The 24,320-nt window shown below is 36.3% G+C and overlaps 3 protein-coding genes across 4 annotated transcripts in view; 1 reads left to right on the plus strand and 2 right to left on the minus strand.

Moving 5' to 3' along the window:
- Window positions 1-17,977, minus strand: part of FANCB (FA complementation group B) — a 183,068-nt gene extending 165,091 nt beyond the window's left edge. Inside the window, 4 exon segments of the mRNA XM_063721230.1 lie at window positions 2,801-2,893; window positions 4,123-4,275; window positions 9,483-10,503; window positions 17,905-17,977. Coding sequence (XP_063577300.1) covers window positions 2,801-2,893; window positions 4,123-4,275; window positions 9,483-10,433 — 1,197 coding nt within the window. The 5' untranslated portion in view covers window positions 10,434-10,503; window positions 17,905-17,977.
- LOC134760923 (pre-mRNA 3' end processing protein WDR33-like) lies at window positions 13,838-18,450 on the minus strand. Its single transcript, XM_063721362.1, has 2 exons — window positions 17,926-18,450; window positions 13,838-13,958 (listed from the first exon to the last, which is right to left on the minus strand). The coding sequence occupies exons 1-2, from the start codon at window positions 18,448-18,450 to the stop codon at window positions 13,932-13,934; spliced, it is 552 nt and encodes a 183-aa protein (XP_063577432.1). The 3' UTR covers window positions 13,838-13,931.
- Window positions 18,125-24,320, plus strand: part of MOSPD2 (motile sperm domain containing 2) — a 49,210-nt gene continuing 43,014 nt past the window's right edge. The window contains exons 1-2 of one of the 2 annotated variants that reach the window (XM_054544348.2): window positions 18,125-18,457; window positions 18,609-18,678. In XM_054544348.2, coding sequence (XP_054400323.1) covers window positions 18,449-18,457; window positions 18,609-18,678 — 79 coding nt within the window. In that variant the 5' untranslated portion in view covers window positions 18,125-18,448. The remainder of the gene's footprint in view (window positions 18,458-18,608; window positions 18,679-24,320) is intronic. The other variant, XM_002831401.5, reaches the window with a different exon arrangement.

The raw sequence follows: 24,320 nt of genomic DNA on the forward strand, positions 1-24,320 counted from the left end.
TCATATGACTACCACAATTTACTTCTCCACTCTCCAATTGATGGGTATTTGGGTTATGCTCAGTTGTGCAGTGTTACAAACAATGCTGCTATGAACATCTGTGTACATGTGTACAAGATTCTCTAAGGTCCTGGTCTCCCCATCTCCCCTTCCAGTAACTGATTGGAAAACAAATTTCAGGGGAGAAAGAACAGTGAAATAGACTCTAGTTCTAGCTCTGCAAGTCACTTAACCTTTCTGGCTCTCTATTTGTTACGTCATGTGCAAAATGGTGCAAAGGCAGGCTTGTTCATCTCTAAAAGGCCTTCCAGCATTTAGAACTTTATTATCTACATTGAAAGCTACTGGTAACATGTGGATACTTGAAACAAAATGGATATTCAACTATCTGTTATCCACCACCTCCATTCCTCCCTTCCTTCCCTTAATGTTGTTTAAAGCCTTTCATATTTTCCCTGTCTCTGTGCTACATTCTGGACAATTTTTCTCATATATTCGGGTTCACTAATTTGCTCTGTATCTCTTTCATCTCTTTAACTGTTAAAGTCATCTATTGAGTTTTTTATTTCAGTGTGTTTCTGCTTGAAAGAGATGCTGTTTGGTTATTTTCTGTGAATAATTACTCATGATGCCTTTTTTCTTTATGTGCTTAGTTATTCTGTGGACAGCTCATTTTCTTTGAAAAATTACTTGTGAGATTTATGAGGGCTAGGATGAATGTGTGTTTCCAGACAGAATTTTCTGTTTGTTTCTGTCAGATGCCTGGGGCACCACCAATTTAAGTTCAATACACGTGCTCCCAGGGCAAAAGTAGCATCAGTGTTCTACTTATCTCTCTGGGTTCCAGCCTTGAAAGTTTGATTTGACAATTTATTCTTACAGTGTCAGCTTTTTGAAGCTTCTAAGAATGTTTTTAAAGGAGACTTCATCTATCATTTTCAGTTTTAATCAGGAGAGTTGGTCCTGCTTCATAAATTAAGCCTTTCATAAAGTCATGCTTTCATAAATTTTGGCATCATTTCTAAATCAGTATAAAAATATACATTATTCTTTTTGACAGCTACATAGTATTCCATAGTTCAGGCACATCACAATTTACTTATCATACTCCTAATGATGTATGTTTAGATTTGGACCAATATTGTAGTTTATAAATACTACATAAACATTCTTGTAAAATCATCTCCATCCTTAGAAGAGATTTCTAGAAGTGATGAAACTGCAAGAGTAAAAAGACATAAGTAATTCATATTTTAGCAACCATAATAACTTTTCCTCTGAGAAGGTTGGGCCACTATACATTCACAAAAATACTATAGAAGAATGTACATTTATATTAAGAAAATTAGTATTTTGTCATGTATTACAATTTCTTTTTTCACAATTTGTCTTATTACTTTTACTTTGTTCAGGGTACAAAAATTTTGAATAGATCAATGCCTTCATTCATGGTTCTGTCTGTTATGATATTTATCTGTTGTTCAAATTCATGTCTAATATGCGTTCAATAAGCATTTATTAAAGTGAACTCACTCTAATAATGAAATAGTTGCAAAATAATTTTAAAACAACCTGCAAAGTATAAATATTTACCACCTGGCCCTTTCCAGAAAAAGTTTTCCAACCCTAGGCAAAGAAGAAAAAGTTCAATAACACAGCAAGAAAAGAGACAAATCCAAAAGAGAGGATATAACTAGTGTGGCCTCCTCTTTAGCATAATTTTTAAAAGGCGGAAGGGGGAATTATTCTAGATAAAAAGACCAATAAGAGATATAATCAAATGCGAGTAAAAACTTTGATTGATTGGATCCTGGAAACAACAGTTATAAAAACTTTTTTGATAACTAAATATATCTGAATATGGACAAGATAGCAAATAAGATTAAGGGATCATTAATAATTTTCTAACTTTGATAATGGTATTGTAGTTGCATGAGGAGAATATCCTTATTTTTAGGAGATTCCTGCTGAAATACCTATGAGTGAAATATAACATTTGCAACTTTTAAATGGTTCTACAAAAATATATACACACATACACACACAAACACAAACACATGAGGCCAATAAGATTTTTTAAAGTAACAAGAGTTGAATGTATTGGGGATACAGAGATAATCATTGTATTCCTGGAATGTTTCTGTATATTTGAAAATGCTATAAACAAAAAAGGCAGCTTACAAAAGAACATACATCTTATAATCACATTTCTATGTAATGCGCATATTCATTTAAAAATCTGCAAGAATATACATGCCAAAGTGTTAAAATTGGTTATTGCAAAGTAGTGGAATCACAGACAATCATTAGGTTTTTTTTATTTTGTTTTGTTTTTACATTTCTTTGCAAAGCCTAGTATTTTACAGGGAATGTTCATTACCTTGGTACATTTGGGGGAAAAAAAACTCTTTTAGGGAGCTTTTTATGGAAAATATGAGAGTAAACTGTTCATGTCTGGAATGTATTATGATCTATCATATTCACTGCTACTCTAAAAAGATACTGTGGAATACTGATCCCAGAAAGAATGTGTTTTCAAAAGTGAGCTGCTTCTATTTTCTCTCATGAGGCTTATTAAATCTATATAGTCTTACTACAAAAAAGTATCATGTTTAGATGATACATTTATAAGTAATATCACAATATTTGTACAGAGGTGCCAAAAAGATAAAGATCCTTTGAAATATCATTTTTCCCCATGCACCAAGTTGCTTATACTTTAAGAACCTTTCTTTCAATGTTCTTTCCTTCATTTAGAATAACACTAATCAAAAAGCAAAAGAAGCAAACAGACACTAACTTTCAGTCCTGTTTCTAGAGGTGGAACCACCAGGTAACGATTCTCTTGTTTGTCTTCAAATAAGTCATCTTCATTGCAATACGATGGTTCACTCTAATAAATAAATAAATAAATAAATAAATAAATAAATAAATAAATACACTAAGACTGAAATTTTGCAACAATTCAAAATTCATAAAACTAACAAAATACAATTAAAGTATATCCAGTCAGAACAGTTTCCCATGCTACACACTATTTTATAAAAGGCAAACTATAGGCCGGACACAGTGGCTCATGCCTGTAATCCCAGCACTTTGGGAGGCCAAGGTGGGCAGATCACCTGAGGTCAGGAGTTCAAGACCAGCCTGACCAACATGGTGAAACCCTGTCTCTACTAAAAATACAAAAAATTAGCCGGGCATAGTGGCGCGCACCTGTAATCCCAGCTACCTGGGAGGCTGAGGCAGGAGGATCGTTTGAACCCCGGGGGCAGAGGTTGCAGTGAGCCGACATTGCACCACTGCACTCCAGCCTAGGCATGACAGAGCGAGACTCTGTCTCCAAAAAAAAAAGGCAAACTATGTATTTTCCCCATCATCTTCTTGTAACTAGAAAAAAGTTATTATGATTCCTACTACTACCACGTAACCTTTATATACTGCTTTACCAAGTATCAGCTGGTTAGCTTTCTCTTTAAAGAGTAAACATTTTTCCATTTATTTATTTAAGAGACAGTGTCTTGCTCCGACACCCAGCTTGAAGTGCAACATAATAATCATAGTTCACTCACTGCAGCCTTGAATTCCTGAGCTCTCATTAGCTTTCTAAAAAAATCCTAAAATCCCATAACTGGAGAAAATTAAAACTATGCTAATTTTACAAATGAAAAAACTGAGGCTTAGAGAGATTTTGTATTGATCTAAAACTTCAGGGGCATAATTTCCCTTATGTCCAATATCTCAAGATATTGTGAGCTGTTACTTCCTTTACTAAAGCAGTTTTGCTTCATTTTATTCCTTATTTAACCCAATATTATATTTATTGGTATAAAATGTGATTTTCAGAAGCAAGAATAAAGTTAATTTATAGTACTGCCGTCACTTAAGTGATCACCAAATGTACTATAATTCAAATTTATATCAAAAGCATGGTCAATTTGTACAACATTTGTTGAAAGGAGATGCAATGTATATACTTAAAAGATTCAATCTATATATTTTTAAAGTTCAAAATTTTAAGTATAAAACCACCAATATTTAAATGATAGGTCAAAGCTTTTGAGCACTTAAATTTTCTAAAATGGTTCTTAAAATACCATATAATAAGTAAATAGAACTTACTGAATAATTTATTTTTCCAAGATCTGTTATTTTAAATGAAGTCAGGCAATCTGAGTTCAAGGAGTCCTTAAAAAGCAGGAGTACTTGTTCAGTTCCACTTCCAATAAAGTCATCTATCAGTACTAAGCTAAGTTTTTCCCATTTAGCAGCAACCTAAAAGAAAGGGAGCATTATAGGAGGAACAGACAAGAAAAAATCAAATGTGAAATAAATAAAGTCCTTTTGTTTCATGTAGTTGTAATTTGTAAAACTCGGTCTTATAAATGAGTAATGAAAATAGTAAAAACTAAAATAAAATAAAGATATTAGGGTATGAGGAAATATAAGAGTTATAACAACTTTATAAATAGCAAGGTACTTAGATTTAACATTTTATTCAGGTTTGTCCTGAACAATCAGGACTGTCACGTTCTTGATTTCTATATCAAAATTTTATTGTAATCTATTTATAAGTTCTAACACTTTTCATCACTAACCTTTGGAAATTCTAACATTTATCACGAGTCAAACTCTAGTGAAGATTCTTTCTCTTGCACAGCTAATTTAAGGATGACCCTCATTCCCATAAGTCTTAGTGTATATGTATTTATGATCAGACAAATTACCCAAGGAATTCAGTTGCATTAGGTAACCAGACAGTACTAGTAGACACCTTAAGAGCTCTTAATGGAAAATAACCTATAATAGAGTCAAGATGAGCTTAAAACCTTAAACCCTGATGTGGGTGTGGAGGGGAATACAGCTAGTATTGGGTACACAGGTGAGGGGTCCTAAAAGTGGGACAGCCAGAACCATCCTAGCCTCACGGAATGATTTGGTCAGTTTATATCAGAACCTGAGACCTCAAGTTTAAAATAGAGGACAACTTCTTAAAGGTACATATAGCTGAAAGCCTCAAGATTGGTCCCAGGGTAAACTAACACCATGAGGATCAAATTCCCCTTCTCCCTGAGACAAAAAATCTAAAACCCCTTCTCAGAATTCCAGGAGCACAGATACATCATCTAGATGATACAGGAAGCTAGCTCACATTAGAGCAAGAATGAAAGTAAGGCTCTTCAACCCACATACCGAAATATGAATCTTCCCCTATAAGGCTAATTTCCAAAGTTGATTCTTCACTTGTGCAGAGAGACAGCTTATCTGTAAACCCATATCCTCCCTTTCTCCCACCAGTATCATGGAGTATAATGGACTATGGGAAAAGACATTAGTAATAAGAATGTGTTTGGCAGGCAAACAGCACAGAACTATGTATGCATGCAAGTGTGCACACACATATTTGCAATCTATAGCTCTAGAATAGTGCCATCCAATAGAAGGGTAAGTAAGCCCCAAATATAAGGCATATAATTTTAAATTTTCTGGTAGCAGTAAAAAGATGAAATTTTAATGTATCTAACACAACATATCTAAAATATTGTCATTTCAATTCAATGTAATCATTAAAAAATTGAGAGATGTTTCCATTTCTATTCATCTTTGAAATTTGATGGTTGACATTCATAACATGTTTTAATTCAGACTAGCCACATTTCAAAAGCTGAATAACTACATCTGGATAGTGGCTACCATATTAGACAGCACAGCACCAGAACACATTAACCTCTATCGACAACACACCAATAGCTATGCTTCGGGTATACTTGACAATGACCTCAATTTTATTGACAGATTGATTTTTTTTTTGGGGACAGGGTCCCATTCTGTTGCCCTGGCTGGAGTGCAGTGGCACAATTACAGCTCACTACAGCCTTGAACTCCTGGGCTCTAACAATCTTCCCACCTTGGTCTCCCAAGTAGCTGGGACTACAGGCATATGCCACCATGCCCAGCTAATTTTTTAATTTTTTGTACAGATGGGGGATCTCATTATGTTGCCCAGGCTGGTCTCAAACTCCAGGCCTCAAGCAATTCTCCTACCTTGGCCTCCGAAAGCACTGGGATTACAAATGGGGGCCACTACACTCGGCCAATGACCTCAATTTTGAAAAGCCTGCCACATAGATTCTTGTCAAAACTTGCAGAGACAATTTCTACTCAAGACAGAAAGCCTAAGAAGAAAAAAGCTAATCATGTATTCCTTTAGATTCAGCTCTGTTTCAAGTCCTATTACCACATTAAACATCATATCTTGGGCTTTTATGAAGTGTTGATCTGGGAAAACACTAACCTTATTTTCGTTATTTACTCTAATTTATGCTTGTTTGTATTTTACCTATCTTTGTAAGCTGGCTTAATTCCTTCTTGGAATGAGGTAATAAAAGGATAGATGGATGGATGAATCCATAGCCAACCCAAAGGAAAACTGCTTCTATTGCTTTCTATTTTGGGGGAAAACTGCTATCAAAGACCCACCTTATTATTTAATAAGGCATTCGCCTTATTACTCAAAACCTTTTACAAAATACCACAAACGGTAAATTCTTTTCAGAACTTAATGTTAGAAAAAAATCTTTTCCCTTGTAGTATGTTCCCTTCAGTTGTAAAACCCACCATATTTACCTTTTTGCCTTAACTGTTAAAACTAAAGGTAATTGTTCAAGTGTAATTACTTCTCTTAACCTGGGTTTTTGGCATAATTATTTCTACTCCCACTTTATTTCTAGATTCTTAACTCTTATTTCTGTTTTTTTTAATTAATTAATTTTTTTTTTTTTTTTTTTTGCAGACAGATCTTGCTCTGTCAACCAGGCTGGAGTGCAGTGGGGCGATCTCAGCTCACTGCAACCTCCACCTCCCAGGTTCAAGCCATTCTCATGCCTCAGCCTCCTGAGTAGCTGGGACTACAGGCACGCGCCATGTTGGCCAAGCTGCTCTTGAACTCCTGACTTCAAGTGATCTGCCTGCCTCGGCAGCCTGAAATGCTGGGATTACAGGCGTGAGCCATCATGCCCAGCCTTATTTCTGTTTTTAAAGTAACTGAATATTTTACCCTAAACTAATATTTCCCTTTTTTTTTTAAGAAGTTGAGTATAAATGTAACACCAAGATAGAAGCAGGACCTGAATATGCCCAAAGTGGCAGGGTTAGAGGCAACTTTGAAGCACTTACTTGTAGATATCAAGGTGAATTCCAGAGCTTTTAAAACAGGGCATTTGAGAGCAGGTTAGAAGCACAGAATTCCTGAAGAAGCAACTTACGGGGTAAGTCAGTAGGGACTTAGGTAAGTAACATGTGGAAAAGACAGTGGTCCGTTGTAGAAAGAGTGCACTAGAATACAACTTCGGGTCAGGGAAGCAGCAATTATAGGTCCACCTACAGAGAATGATGCAGTCTCCTGCCTTGGGTAACATGTTAGTGGCAAAGCGTTACAGGGTCCAAGCAGGGGACCCACTTCAAGAGAGTAAGGATTGCAATTAATGACATATAAAGGAATTGTTTTTTCCTTATCTAGGTGAATAGGGGATCTTGAGTAGGTGCAAGTAACTGATGACAGCCCTGGCTTTTGTCTAACAGTAATATAACAGAGTAATAGCTACTACTTACTGAGTTCCTCCTGTGTGTCAAGCTCTGTGCAAGACACTTTACAATGTCATTTGACTTAATTCTCCCCTCTCAAAGTCAGAATGATCCCAAATTTCATATAGGAGGAAAATGAGTTCACAAGAATTACATTCCTTAAGGTAACACTGGCAAGTGTCGCAGTTGGGATTCAAACCCAGGGTAAGTGTGTTCTTTCTATTATATTATCTTGACTACAGTAAAAGGCTATAGGGTATACCAGATGTTTTTCCCCTACCATTTCTTTAAAGGAAAAGAGAATAGAAAAAGACAAATCCAAATAACTTTCAAATAAATGTATAATGTCCTTTTAAAAGATTGCTTTCAAAATAAAATAGGATAGCTTTCAAATTATTTTCCTTTTGCATTCTCTATGTATTATAGAGGATACACATGTATTACAGAAATTCAAAATAATCCCTATTAATATAAAAGTACTTGGTAAGGCAAAGCCTGATTCACAATTCCAACTTGACATTCCTCCCCCCACACAAACAATAATGATTCACATTTAAAAATGAATTTCAAACTTTCTAAAACATTTAACAATATTCCATATAGAGGTGATAATATAATGATAAAAATCTTCATTGAGCTTCTAATTAAATGGACAGGGCATACAAAATAAGGCAATATCTGCTTTTTTCTCCTAAGTAGCACAAAAACTAAAAGTTGTATAGTGTACTACTTTTGGAAGAGACATTTCTAACTAGTAATGATGATTTGTCTTAATTCATAAACACTTCAAATCACATAACTGAATACATTTTAAAGCAGGAGGATGCAACATTACCCGAAAATACAGAGTCAGAGAAATATTATTGGTGGAGACATCCAGTTACAAAACTCTAATTTCCTATTGGTTTTCTGTGCCTTTTTACCTGTTACTTAACACTCAATACCAGTGAACATTTTACAGCAATTTCCAAACTTAAAAAAGTGAATACTTTTTCAAAGCTCAGTTCTGCATTTCAAAATATAACATAACAAAAATCTCTGAGTAAGTTTTTAGAAAAAGTAATGCTTACCACTTGTCTATGGAGAACAATTATTTGTCTCTCCAGATTTCAAGGAATTTCTCTATATTTCACTTTCAGAAATGAATCAGAGACAACAAGTAAATTTAAATAGATAATTATAAATGTTTAAAAAGTTGGCCGGGCATGGTGACTCACGCCTGTAATCCCAGCACTTTGGGAGGCCGAGGCAGGTGGACCACTTGAAGTCAGGAGTTTGAAACCAGCCTGGCCAACATGGTGAAACCCCATCTCTACTAAAAATATAAAAATTAGCCAGGTGTGGCAGCACATGCCTGTAATCCCAGCTACTCGGCAGGCTGAGGCAGGAGAACTGCTTGAACCTGGGAGGCGGAGGCTGCAGTGAGCCGAGATCACGCCACTGCACTCCAACCTGGGTGACAAAGCAAGACCCTGTCTCAAAAAATATATAAAAAAATAAAAATATGAAAAACTGATTTGAATTTTCCAGGAAGGCTTATCTATCTAGTCAAATCACTAATAATCTTATTGTAAGTGAAAATGCACATCTACTAGCATATTAATAAAAATTAGAAAGTTATAATAGAAAAATAAATACATAATTATAGTTACATATGTATTTACACATTTCCAAACAACTCAAAGGCTTTATGACTCAAAATGGCAAGACAAAAAAAACACCATCAGGTTGTACTCAGATAAACTTAAGAAAAAAGAACAATGTAATATATATCATTTCAAGTACAGAACTGAAAATTGACTTAGATAATAAGACTCCAGAATGAACTCTATGAAGTATACAAATGTTTAAAAGGTCTGAGACCACCAACTGAATTATTATCACAATAAGTGTTGTACCTGAAAGTTCTCTTTCCATACAGCACAAGCATTACTGGATATAAAGGATACAACGAAAAAGAGGTTTCCTCCACCTGAATCCATAAGTTGAACTGCACAAGGATCTCCAAATGGAAGCTGGCACACACTTTTAGGAGTTCCATTCTGAAACGAAATCAGCTGATTCTTTCGAGTAAGGGCAATGAGAGATATTCTTAACTGGTTGTTGATGATCTCAGTCGCACAAATATGTACACAAGTCACCACACTGCTGTAAGCAGGAGGAATAATGTATATATCACTTAATACTTCTTGACTTTCAAGAGAATATACACAAAATTTGGTATTCCAAATTGCATAATCTGATTTTGAAGGCTCTTGAGTACATTCTTCCTCAGATAAACAACATTCCTTTAGTCCCAATAAAACCATACCTAAATTTTCAATCTCCCCTGCCCACTGAATAGAGGAAAAGTTACCTGACACACTAACAACTTTGCCAGTTTGAGAAGAGATAAAGAAGAATGCTTTGATATGCCTCCATAAAATTAAAGGGCCATTAAGAACCCTTAGGCCATCCTTCATCTCATAGCCTAGTGTAAAACTCAAACGCATTTCAAATTTATTGGTACTGTGAAGGATTAGTAAAAAATATTCAAAAACATTATTCTTTTTATTTTTTTCTATCACAATGTAAGGGAGATTAATTCCAGTTCTGAAATCTGACACACAGTTGCAACACATGATTTTTAAATGAGAGTTTTCTTCCTTTATGGTAAAAAATCCAGTGGACTTCTGAACAAATACTTTTGTTCCTCTGTCAAATATCATTCTTCTGACATGTAATATGGGTGTTTTTGTAGGCTCTTTATCTGCAAAATTTCCTTTAGACAACTGGAAAACAAGGACTTCCCCATTATAACACAAGAGCCTTTCTTGTTCGTTAGATGACATTGCTTGTTTGCTAGTCATTCCACAATATCAAGTCTTTGTGCTGATCTAATTTTCAAATGCAAATTGATTCCAGTTGATGTTTCTAAACCTAAAAAAGAAATGAGGAAAAACTGCCATGAAGTAGGAAGGGTTGAAAAGAAAACACGTTTCTGTTAGAGAACTACAACATAGGTAACTACACATTTTATTAAGTAAACATTTTAAGCTTTTTATACTATTTTGACAATATCATACTTATAAAAAAAATCCTAAATATTATTTCTGTAGACGCTTTAAAAAAGTTTGCTAAGAATACAAATAACCATATCAAAAAAGATAACTAAATGTGTTAACGGCATATATTTAAAGCTTTAGATGCTCTATTAAAAGTGACTTCAGATATTTGTTCTGGCTCAGAAAATTGCTTAAGGGTTATACTTCTCTGTTTCAAACCTAACAACTCTAATGTGGTTTCCCACTCTCTGCCTTAGCCCCTTTAGAATGACAATTCAATTAGTGGTTTACTTGTCTTGCAACTCACTCTCCCCAAATACGTTGATTTTCAATTATACTTCTCCCACAGCCCAGGCAATTGGGCTTCTGCTTTCTAGAGACAGGAGCCTATACAGGCTCTAAGACAAAAAAGAAACCCCAGGAATAAAAATAGGAGCTGCTGTAACAAGGCTTTAAAAAATCTCCATAGGATTAATAAAAATAAATCTTAGTTTACAAAGGCAATGCCTTTGTATGCATTTGTATGACCCAACAAAGTCACTATTCTTATTCAAATTAGAAAAAATAGAGGATTAACATAATTTATTATAATGAACACAAGAATTAAATAATATCAATCATTCAAGCTTATTATATGGCAGGTACAATACATGCATTATTTAATTCTAATAACTATTGTCTTAAAATAAGTACCCTTATTATTCTACCTTTTAAGCAAGAAAGCCTTATTTTAAAGAAGATAAGAAAATTTTCCAAGGTTACAACACTAATCCACAGTTAACAGAAATCAGCAATGGTGCTAGTTTGGAAAAGGGGCCTTCTGACTCTGGAGTCTACACTTTTAACTACCACTCTGCCCTGGCATGCATTCCCTTATTCTGAACAAACTCATTGTAAGAAAGGCAACTTGAGAGAATTAGTAAAATAAAGGACAAAAGAATATCCTCAATATTGAACACATGTATAAAAAAAGTTGTTGATACCTCTTTACTCAGTCTTCTATATACTGCATACAAGAAATCCTAGCCAAAGCAATTAGGCAAGAGAAAGAAATAAAAGACATCCAAATTGGAAAGGAGAATGCAAAACTGTCCTTGTTTGCAGATGCCATAATCTTATACAGAGAAAACCCTAAAGACTCCACCAAAAAACTGTTAGAACTAATAAATTCAGTAAAGTCACAGGATACAAAATCAACATACAAAAATCAGCAGCATTTCTATTTGCTAAAAAGCAAACTATCTGAAAAAGAAATCAAGAAAACAATTCCATTTACAAAAGCTACAAAAAAAAATAAGATAACTAGAAATAAAGTTAACCAAAAAGGTCAATGATCTCTACAATGAAAACTATAATATACTGATGAAAAAAATTAAGATGACATAAAGTAATGGAAAGATCCCATGCTCATGGATTGGTAGAATTAATACTGTTAAAATGGCCATACTACCCAAAGCAATCTATAGACTTAGTGCAATGTCTAGCAAAATATCAATGACATTCTTCACAGAAATAGAAAAAACAATCCTGAAATTCATATGGGACCACAAAAGACCCCTAATAGCCAAAGCAATACTGAGCAAAAAGAATGAACCTAAAAGCATCATACTACCTGACTTCAAAATATACCACAAAGCTATAGTAACTGAAACAGCATGGTACTGACATAAAAACAGACACATGGACAAATGGAACACAATGGAGAGGCCGTAAATAAATTCATGCACCAACAACCAACTAATTTTTGACAAAGGTGCCAAGAACCACACATTGGGGAAAGGACAGTCTGTTCAATAAATGATGGTGCTGGGAAACTGGATATCCACATGCAGAGACCAGACTCCTACCTCTCACCATATAAAAAATCAACTCAAAATGGATTAAAGGCTTAAATGTAAACCTGAAATTATTACACTACCAGAACAAAACATAGGGGAAACATTTTATGACATTGGGCTGGGCAAGGATTTTTTTAAATAAGATCTCAAAAGCACAGTCAACAAAAGCAAAAAGAGACAAATGAGATTACATCAAATTGAAAAGCTTTTGCATAGCCAAAAAAAAAAAAAAAAAAAGTAAAGAGACGACCTACAAAATGTAAGAAAACATTTGCAAACTATACATCTGACAGGGGATTAATATCAGAATGTATAAAGAACAGCAATATCCCAATTTTTTAAATGGACAAAATAACTTAATAGACATATCTCGAAAGAAGACACACAAATGGTCAAAAGGTATACCAAAAAAATGCTCAATATCACTAATCATCAAGGAGACACAAATCAAAACCACAATGAGATACCACCTAATTCCAGTTTGAATGGCTATCATTAAAAAGACAAAGGATAACAAAGGTTGGCAAGCACGTGGAGAAAAAGGAACACTTACACACTGCTGGTAGGAATGTAAATTAGTATAGCCACTATGGAAAACAGTATGGAAGTTCCTCAAAAAACTAAAAATAGTACTACCATATGATCCAGAATCCCACTACTGGGTCTATATCCAAAGGAATGAAATCAATGTCAGAGATGTCTGCACCCCCATGTTTATTCAGCAGTATTTACAATAGCCAAAATATGGAATCAACCCAAGTGTCCAACAATGAATCAGTGGATTAAAAAATCTGATGTAGATACCAATTTTTGGTGCATAGCATGGAATACTATTAGTACAGCCACAAAATTAAATGAAATCCTGTCATTTGTAACAACATGGATGGACTTGGAAGACATCATGTTAAGTGAAATAAGCCAATCACAAAAAGACAAATACCACATGATCTCACTAATATCTGGAATCTAAAATTTTTTTAAAAGAGTTGCTATCATAGAAGCAGAGAGCAGAATACTGGTTATCAGAGACTGGGAAAAGGAGAGAGGATGGGAGGATGGGGAGGGGTTGCTCAAAGGGTACAAAGCTACAATTAGATAGGAGGAATATGTTCTAGTGTCCTATTACACAGTAGGGTAAAGATAGTTAACACTGAGGTGTGATTTATTACTTATTACAAAATAACTAGATGTTTTTGAATGTTCTTACCAGGAAGAAAGGATACATTCATGAGGGAAGGATACACTAAATACCCTGACTTGACCATTATACAATATATGTATCAAAACATCAAACTGTACTCTCCAGATATATACAATTACAATGTGTCAATAAAAACAGGTAAATAAGAAAAAAAGAAGTCATTGGCTTACTGGTTTGTTGTTAGGCAATTAACAGAAAGATCTGGGACAACAGGCATCACAAAGTAGTTTCAGCTTCATCAGTAAAGAAGATAGGGTAGGTAAATCAAAGGTGTGGCTTATACTTACGAAACTATGGTTTAGAGAAAATAAACATATTAGTTATATTCCATCAAAATGTATGAATAATAATGTATTTACCAAAGGTCCCATGTCAGGTTTCCTAGATTTCTAGAAAGGAAAAGCATGAAAATTACACATCCTGAGGTAAAGCTCTAAGAATTCATCATCTTTTACTACCTATTCAAAGTTTTTCAGATTTCTTAATATCAAAAACAAAAATCACCTCTGTATGAATTGTATTATTTTAACGTTAAATATCACAACTAATGTTTAATCAGTACAATGCTCTGGTTCACTTACCAATAACTTAAGTGTGATAGGAGTAAGGAAAACCTGATTATAAAATGGTCAGAATTTATGAAAGTTAGGCTCCTTACATTTTGTTCTTTAAATGTCATCATCAAGTTCCCTAAGTTAGAAACATCTATCTTCCAACTCTCTGTTCCAGTTGCCACTACTATAGTTCAGGCTGTGATCTCTCAGGCTGAGGTAAAAGCTTCTTAATTAGTCTTCCTTAATCTAATCTCTCTTCCCTCCAATATATCAACTCATTTATGCTATTTAATACATCAGTTAATTGTTCTAAAACACACTCTTGATCCTGTCACTGTCCACCCCCTAATCCAAAAGCTTACATGCCCCTTGCCTTTCTCAATAGACCTGTGATTCTTGAATTACTACCTGGAAAAATAGATGCTAAACACTGTGTATTGAACATATGAATGGTGTAGAGAAAAAAAGCTTCCAAATCATTGCTATGAAGCTTAGCATGGCATTCAAAACTCTGTTGTATAATCCTAATTCAACCTGCTTTCAATACGATCTCCAGGCAAAAAGCAAACTTATTCTCATGAACTTAAACTGATCTAAAAACATAAATCACTATTTATGACTATTGAGTGAAAAGTTTTTGCAAGACTTATTGAATTTACATATTATGTGCACATCCACTATATTTTATACTGATGCAACATGTTTTCAATCTTGTTTGTTTTTAATGTTTGATATTTATTATATCCAAGTAATAATCGTTAAAATTTAATTCATTGCTAAAATGAATTTTAACTTTTTTCCCAGCTTTATTGAGGTGTAACTGCTAAAACAGTAGATATTAAGTATTGCTGCTGCAACATCTATTTTTAAAGTTCTTGGCATATGTTCACAAAACCTGCAGGCCATGAAATAACTGGCATTTAAAAAAAAAATAGAAACATATCTGGAAACAAATCAAACTAAGGTTCAATTTAGAGGTTCTTAGTCCAATTATAAGCAACCCCTCACTATTTTAAACTCTGCTTATCAGGGCCCCAGGTTTACTATTCTAGCCTATGGGCTATTTGACTTTTTACTTATTAACATTATAACAGTGGCTGCAGAAGATACAGAAGAAGTAACTAGGGGTGGCGGTGCAGGGTCAGGGTGGCCGGGCGGGGCGTGGAGACCAGAAAGTAGATTATTTATAAAATACTACATAATTAATTTGAGCTTTTCCTGTTCTATATTACCATACATCAAAGTTGACTGTATCTATTTTATACATAAAATTAAAACAGATGTGTGTGTATACTAGAGAAATGATAATATATACAAGCATATGCTAACATAAAAATAGTAGGCTGGCAATAAAATTATCATCCTCATCTACTCTTTACTGCCCCCCTCTTAATAAACATGTTCATTCTCTTTAAATGCTCATAAATCATTTTGGCCCTATAAATGTGGAAATTCTTTAAATAAACTATCAGTGTGGTTCCAGATTATCCTAGAAGAGCAGATGACGTCCAAAAAGTCTAAGAAATCATATTAACTGTGACCAAGAGAAAGTATCCTTGGGAAAAAAGTAGAATTAAGACGCTCAACCAAAATGGCACCTAATAATACTGAACATAATTTTATGAAGATAATAATGATAGATGTTGTTTTTCCAAGACATATGACATTGTTAACCAAAGTAAATTAACTTTCCTACAAAATAGGGCCACTGTTAAAAGTTTTTTTCTCCCTACATAAGTTATTTATTGGGTCCTATACAGAATTGATCTCACCTTTTTCAACATTATCTAATATACCCAAAATGTGAGTAAATGTGGGAGAATCATGATCAACTAAATTAGAGAATTTGGGAAGATTACGCTAAAGAAGATTTTTATGCCATATTAAGGACTTATAAATTTCTCATATAAGTAATGATAACCCACTGAAAGACTTCAAAAACAGAAATCACAGGACTGTACTTTTGAGTTATGAAGATCCTGGTGACAGTGTTAAAGATGTGAGTGACATCAGACTGGAAAAAGAGCTAACAATTAGAAGAAAATTATGAGTACTTAAATAAAAGGGAGAGATGACTCTGAAGGTAATTTGGCAGTCAACTGAAATGCATATACCCAGTAGTTTCATTTGTAGATATAAACCCAGAGACATAATCCCACATATGAATGAATACATTGCTCTAGAATGCTCACTGTGCTGATATTTGCAATATAAAAAAAGTAAAAACCTCAATGAACACCAATAGGGGAATGAGTATAGATGGACTATCAAACAAGAGTTAAAAGGAATGAATTAGATCTATCTATCTATATATATGTGTGTATATATATATATATATAATCATGGTTAAATTTCAAAAATTAAATGAATTAAAAATTAAGTTGCAGACAAATGTACACTGCAGTATATTATGTAAATTAAAACAAATAAAACAGCATTATATATGTTCTATTTACCTACAATGACTACAGTCCCTGAGTGCTTTCTCAAGAAATAGTGCCATGTACTTTTTTTTTTTTTTTTTACTGAAGAAACAGTGCCAGGTACTGCTCTAAGCACTTTGGATTAACTCGTTTCTTCCTCACAACATCTTTATGACATAGGCACTGTTACTATCCCATTTTATAGATGGAGAAACTGAGGCATGGAGTTTCAGGATCTTCTCAAAGGCTTGCAGATAAGAAGTGACAGAGCTAGGATTCAAACCCAGGCAGTATGATCCAAAATAAAAAATGTAAAACTGTAAACATTTCATGCCAAATTCTGTATGACTGTTGATTCTGGACAAGGAAGTGTCCAGGATAGGTGAGTAGAGGTAGAAGAAGACTTTAGTTATATCTGAAATATCTTTTAAGGATGTAGTCAAACAACGTTTAAACAATGTGTTCATTTTTTCCCATAAAACAATGTAAATATATTTAAAAGCCTACGACAAAAGATGCTAACATGCCATTCTGTCATGGATGACTACGGTTGATGGAAATATGGGGGACTATTCTTTCAACTTGTTTGTAGTTTTTAGTATCTTTCAACTTTAAAAAAGGCAATATTGTACGCGCAACTATTTTCTTTCAATTGTTATTAACTGACGAACAAAATTTGTTCCAGTCCCTTTAAATCAAAATCTTTCTCGACCTTGACACTATTGACATTTTGCGCTGGATAAGTGTTGTGAATTTTCATGTACACTGGAGGATGTTTGGCAGCGTCCCTGATCTCTATCCACTAGTAGCCAGTAAGCATCTCTTTTGCCCCCGGCCCCCAGCAGTGGCGACTAAAAATGTCTCCAGAGGTTGCCAAAGGTCCCCTGGGTGGTAAAACCGCCCCCCCAACACACACACCCCCACCCCGCGGCTGAACACAACTACCTTAATAAGCCGAAACACGCTTTTATCATTTAACTTTATATAATTATTTGAGATTAAAGATTATTTGAGATTAAATATTTTGCTCATTAAGCATCTCACACTCCAAGCTGGAAGGATACTGAAGGGATGAAAAAAAGCTTCAAGCGAATGTAGCACTTAAAATCCAATTATCATTCCAAGGAATGACAGACCCAGGTCTCGGGATGCCCGCTTCCTTCCCTCTCTCCCGCAATGCGGGGACAAGGGGAGGAAATCCAGCCCCATCGCCCCCTCTGCTAAGTCCCGGGAAGGGAAGACTTGCCAGCCCCATCCAACCTCAACGCAGCTGCAACATACCGGAGGCCCCACGCGGATACAGTATCCATCGGCTCCAAACCTCCCGCCAGCGCGCTGCATCCTGGGAGGCCGGGCGGAGGGTGCGTCGAACGCAGAGGAGGCGGAGCCTAGAAGCCAGCCAGGAGACTGTTGCCGAGGGAGGCTGAGGAGGCGGGGCCCTGGGGAGTGTTGTGAAAGCAGAGAGCCAGCGAGCTCTCTAGGGCGGAGCTCCGCGGGGGAAGCGCCGGCGATCTCGCGGCTGGCGGGGGCGGGACCGCAGTGCGGGGGATGTCGCGGGGCGAGGCCAGACGAAAATCGAATGGGACCTAGGCTGAGGGCCTGGTCCCGCCTCCAGACCCAGGCGTCCGCATTGGATTGGGCGGTGCGGCGGCGCTTCTGTCCGCCTTCCGGTGTCACGCGACCGCCTCCCCCTCCCACCCTTCTCTGTCTACCTCTGGGCGGGACTGCCGGGTGATGAGATACTCGGTTGGCGACGGTAGAACGGGCGACGGCGACAACCGCAATCACATCCACGACCGTGATCATGGCCGAGGTGAGGAGCCTATTGCACTGCCGCTGGCCCCCCGGACCCGGAAGCCGCCTCTGAGGCCCGGGGACCGAGCGCCGGTGTGCAGGTGGGCTGGGTTGAGGGTAAGCGGGTTGATGCAAGTAGTATCTAAGGTCCCGTCGTGTCTCCCATCCAGAATCACGCCCAGAATAAAGCCAAGCTCATCTCTGAGACCCGGCGGAGGTTCGAAGCGGAGTATGTGACAGGTGGGTACTCTGTTCCGGGTGTTAAGGAAGGTGTGCAGTGAGCATTCCCAACTTTGCTGGAGTGTTTGTGAGTGTATTTGTGGGAGGTGTTAGGGACCCTTTCGACCCTCACAGGAATGATGCTGGCCACGTCTCAAAGGTTTTCCTCTCCATGACAAGCCGTGTGCACTGCTTCAAATGGTCAAGTGGTGTGTCCCATGCTCCCTTTAAAGGGTTAATGTAAGTTGGAAATCGGTTAAGTTTTTAGCATACCCTCGTGTTTATGGAACTTGCGGGATACTTGTTAGGCCCACAACACGGGTGACATTGTCCAGTCCACGGTTCCACTGCTGGCCTTTCACCAGCAACACTAAAGAAAATGTACCTGGAAACTGCCATAGTACTATTGATGTGTACTTAATTGAGTATACAAATTCCTTGGATATTTTGTTTGATTTGGCTTTCATACAACCCAGCGTGCTACCCACAGAATAGGCCCTCCAATGCTGGAACAAGTACTTATCCCAAACTGTATCTTGCAAAGTACCTATGAGTCCAGAATTGATTTATTGGTTGAACACTCTGTGTCCAGCTGTCACAGATACTTGAGTTGTCAGATACTTAACTGAATATTTAATACTTGTACAGTAATTTTGTAAAACATACGGAATAACTTATTGTAAATATGGAATTAAATAAGGATTTATATGTTGCCTACCTTAAGATTGATTATAATCCTGACCCTGCCACTAAATAGCTTGTCTATTCTGAGCCCGTTTTCATATCTGTGAAGTGCAAATAATAAAGTTAGTAGGATTAAATTTTTTTAAAAAACATATATCAAACCATCTAGCATGTCTTAACATAGTAGACTCTCAGTGAATATTTTGCCTCAGTTGTCATTTTGGTTACTGTGAAAGGAGTTAAGCTTCTACATCTTGACTAGTACTCAGCAGAGGTTCCCTGCAACTTTAAACCATCCTAGATTATACATCAGTTGATGACATAGAAAAAATATGGAAATCGGTTCCAAATACTTGTCAGTAAATCTTTTCATATCTCCTTGCCAATTTTCTTCACACCCCAAACTTTGTTCCAGAGAGTTGCAAAAGCACTTGATTCACTTTTCACCCAGAGTTCCCATTTCTAATAATATAGCTGGTTCCAATAAAGAGATCCTTCTTCAATTGCTTTCTACAGAAATGTAACTATTATAGCTGTTAATACATGGTTTATAATATTTTAAGAAGTAACTCAGAATTCGACCTAATGAGCTAGTAACACCCCAATAGTCATTTATTTATGCCCAAGGGAGGAAGCAGAATACAGGCAGAAATTAGGCAATAAACAAGATCTTAAAGGTCATCTTGGGGCAGCCTCCTCATTTTTAAAATGAAGAAAGTGAGGTCTAGAGAGATTAAGAGATTTGCTCAAAATCCCTGATGTTATTGGCTAGGCCAGGACTAGTGCTCATGTCTTCTGATTTTCACTACAGTAATCTTTTGGCAATACCATGATGTCAAGTTAGATCATGTCACTCTCCAGCTTGAAACCTTCAGTGCCTTTCCAACTGCGTTTAGAATAAAATCCCAATTCTTTATGGTGGCCTGTAGGCCATGTGTGATCTGGCTCTTGCCAGCCCCCCACCCCCATCCTCATTTGTTACTACTCTGCTTGCTTAGTGCAGATTTGACCACCGTTCAAAGTAAGATACGTGTTATATGTTGCAACCCAGGACAAACACGTGCATACTCACATAACTGAAGCAAAATTTCATTAAAGAATACTTCTGAAAACATGTGACTCTGGATATATTTTTTCTATTCGACTTCCTTTTAAAAAATGCAATTACCCACAAACTTAACATCACAATTTAAAATGTGACCCCCGGTTTGAAAAACCACGACTAGCCACACTGCCTTGTGTTCCTCAAACAGAATGAGGCTATTTCCATTTTGGACTTTTCCACTTCTCTTTGCCTGGGAAGATTTTACCCAGGTATTGCGCATGGCTTGGTCCTTTTTTCTCGTCAGTGTTTAAATGTATCTGAGAGGCCTTCACTGATTATTAAATGTCTCCATCTTGTTTATTTTCTCTGCTTTACAGCCCTTATCGTAATCTGTAATTATCTTGTTCATTGGTTTGTGTGTTTTTCATTTCCTCCAGTAGAATGTACATGGGTTCTGTAGCAGCCTATAGACATTGAGAGCAGAGGCCTTGTGTGTCTTACTTACCTCTGTATGCCCAGCACAGTTCTCAATATATACTTACTGAATGAATATAGCAATACTTAAATATATACATAAGAAGATTGGTCCAATTTTAAAGATTTGCATGGAAAAAGAAAATAGAAGCCTTTGAAGACCTTCTTACCTTAAGGTTTCAGTTGTTTCCTGGAATATGACAACAGATAAAGGTAGAATTGGAAAGTGATAATAAAAGGGGTGTTTTGTTTGTTTGTTTGTTTGTTTAATTTGCCTGTGTTTTCCCCTTAGAATTTGCTTTTAGAAATTAACTCAGGTGTTTAGAACATTCACTTTCCTTCTTTTTCTTTCACCCTTTCTATTGTCATTAACAATATTTTGTTTCAGAAGAGGCTTAAGGCAGACTTAAGCAAAGTTGATGTTTTTCCTAAAGGAAAATATTTATTTTCTGCAAGTGTGTCACTTCAAGCACAAACTGTATTCCAGAAATGCTTTTGGAGGTAGGTTCTTAGGAATCCCAAGCACATTTTTGTGTCCATAGAAACTAAGTTACAATTATGGATAGATTTTTAGCTGGCAAAAAGAATGAAATATTAGCCCCTAATTATGGTACTTTTTTCCTTATTGTTTCTGAGAAATTCCATGCTGAGTCTCAAATGAGAAATGTTTCCCATTCTTTCTTCCTCTTTCTCATGCCCAAGGAAAGAGACTAATCTCTTGTGACAATAATTTATTAAGTTCCTTAAGTACTCATTATATGCCTAATTCTGGGAAGCAGTGTATCAGTATTAGAGAAAGAACGGAGGAAGGGTAGAGCCCCTTCTCAAACTACTACAACCTAGTAGAGGCATTAAAACAGAGATCGCTATTAAAATTAAGGCAAATTGTATTAAGAGTAATGGTGCTGAAATATTTTCTGTAAAAGTCAAAGAGAGAAATAACATCTGGCTGGGGTGACTAGTTTAGCACAGAGTTAGAAAAAAATTCATTAAAAAGATGGTGTTTCTCATGAACTTTGGAAGATGGTAGAACTCAGCCAGGTAGAGAAGGTGATCCAGGCAGATTGAATAGTCTGAACTGAGGCACTGAGGTCAAAAGGTATGGGGCATGTTCAGAAGCAATAGGAAGTCTACTTTGATAACCTTAAGGAGGGTAAGCACACATGGCTAAATACAGTGGGAATATAGTGTAGAGAGCCTTGGGCACCAAAGTCACGTGTTTGTACTTTAGTTAATATGGAGAGACATTGAGAGGTTTGTGTGTTTTGTAATTAGGTTTGTTGTCTGGCGTTACAAGTATATGAATTCATTTCAATTAATTTGGGTCATACCAAAAATATCTGAAGAAACCCCCATAAACTTACCATTCAGAGATAAGTGTCATAACAGTGGATACATTGTTTACAGTCTTTTCTCTTTTTTTTTTTTTTTTTGAGACGGAGGTTTGCTCTTGTTGCCCAGGCTGGAGCGCAATGGCGTGATCTTGGCTCACCGCAACCTCTGCCTCCCGGGTTCAAGCGATTGTCCTACCTCAGCCTCCTGAGTAGCTGGGATTACAGGCATGTGCCACCATGCCCAGCTAATTTTGTATTTTTAGTAGAGATGCGGTTTCTCCATGTTGGTCAGGCTAGTCTCGAACTCCCGACCTCAGGTGATCGCCTGCCTCGGCCTCCCAAAGTGCTGGGATTACAGGCATGAGCCACCACGCCCGGCCTACAGTCTTTTTTCTATACACTTAAGAAAACAAAGTTAGAAGACTATTCTGGGCTAGGCACGGTGGCTCACGCCTCTAATCCCAGCACTTTGGGAGGCCAAGGCTGGTGGATTATGAGGTCAGGAGATTGAGACCATCCTGGCGAACACGGTGAAACCCCGTCTCCACTAAAAATAAAAAAAAAATTAGCCGGGCATGGTGGCGGGCGCCTGTAGTCCCAGCTACTCGGGAGGCTGAGGCAGGAGAATGGTGTGAACCCAGGAGGTGGAGCTTGCAGTGAGCGGAGATCGCACCACTGCACTCCAGCCTGAGCAACAGAGCAAGACTCCATCTCAAAAAAAAAAAAAAATTCTGTATATAATTTTGTGTGTTGTAAAATACATTTTTATTGACATGATTTTATTTCTCTGTATTTATGAAGTAAGCAACATTGTATATTGCCATTTAATATTTGGTTCTATAAATAAAAGATAGTTTTCTTATCTTTTGTCTTAGATAGTCCCTTTGTGGACATTTAGATTCTTTCCAGTTTCATTTAATACAGTTTTTTGTGCAGTAGTTGAGATTATTTCCTTAAGATTCATGTTCAGAAATTGAATTATTGGTTTTAAGAGTGTTCATATTTTTCAGGCCTTTGCTCATACGTGCTAAACTTCCTCCATGGAAGTTGCACCAATATTCATTCCTGCCGGCTTGTAGGAGAGTGTTAGTCTTACCACACCCTTACTCATATTTAGTGTTGTTATTTCTTAACTGATGGTTGTTTTAGTTTGCTTTTGATTGCTAATAAGGGTAAATTATTTTCATGCATTTACATCCATTTGTAGTTTAAACATTTTTTTATTAGTATGACTTTTAATATTAGTCTGGGCTTTTCTTGTTTATGTCACTTTTACTTTTTTTCAGTTTTTGAATATATTCAAAATTACCCATTCCTTTGTGGTTTCTTCTATGGCTATTAAGTTAATAGGTTGATGCAAAAGTAATTGTGGTTTTTGCCATTAAAAGTGACTTTCTAGTCTTTTAATTTTTGTTTTGGTTTGGTTTACTATTTTTTTTTCTTCTTTTTTTATTATACTTTAAGTTCTAGGGTACATGTGCACAACGTGCAGGTTTGTTACATATGTATACATGCACCATGTTGGTGTGCCAACGGTTTACTATTTTTTAATTTTGAGTTTTGGAATTCTGTTTATGTACAAAATGTATAAAACGTGAATAAAATAAACACGCATGTGCTGACTACTCAGCCAAAGAACTAGAGCCTCCCAGTACCTTAGAAGCCTCCTGTATATCCCCATGCCTGCTATTCAGGGAACAGTTTTCTGCTTTGGTGTTACTCATTCTCTTACTTCTCATTAGATTTACAGCCTATGACATATTCCTCACCAATACTTCATTAGGTTTTGTCTCTTTTTGAACTTTATATTAAAACTGAATATATTTTTTCATGATTTGCTTCTGTTGCTCAAAATTCAGTTATATTGTCAGATATGACTAATTTATTCCTTTTTATGGCTATGTAGTAGTTCATAGAATAAATATATCAATTAATGGGTTTGGGGTTGTTTCTAGGTTTTTGTGTCATGTACAGTATAGCTATGAACATCCTTATACATGTCTGGTGCACACGTGCAAGAATTTCTCTTGGGCAGTGGTTCTCAAAGTTGGTTCAAGAACTGGGGTTCCTTGAGACGTTGCAAGGAGTTTGAGAGGTTAAAACTGTTTTCATAATACTAAACTACC

Source organism: Pongo abelii, chromosome X (assembly GCF_028885655.2).
Source record: "Pongo abelii isolate AG06213 chromosome X, NHGRI_mPonAbe1-v2.0_pri, whole genome shotgun sequence".
Classification (NCBI taxonomy): Eukaryota; Metazoa; Chordata; class Mammalia; order Primates; family Hominidae; genus Pongo; species Pongo abelii.

Coding starts and splice junctions, on each gene's coding strand:
- LOC134760923 (XM_063721362.1), bottom strand. CDS start 18,450: ATGATCACGGTCGTGGATGTGATTGCGGTTGTCGCCGTCGCCCGTTCT. Junction 13,959..17,925: donor GTATCCGCGTGGGGCCTCCG/GTATGTTGCAGC, acceptor TCTAAACCATAG/TTTCGTAAGTATAAGCCACA.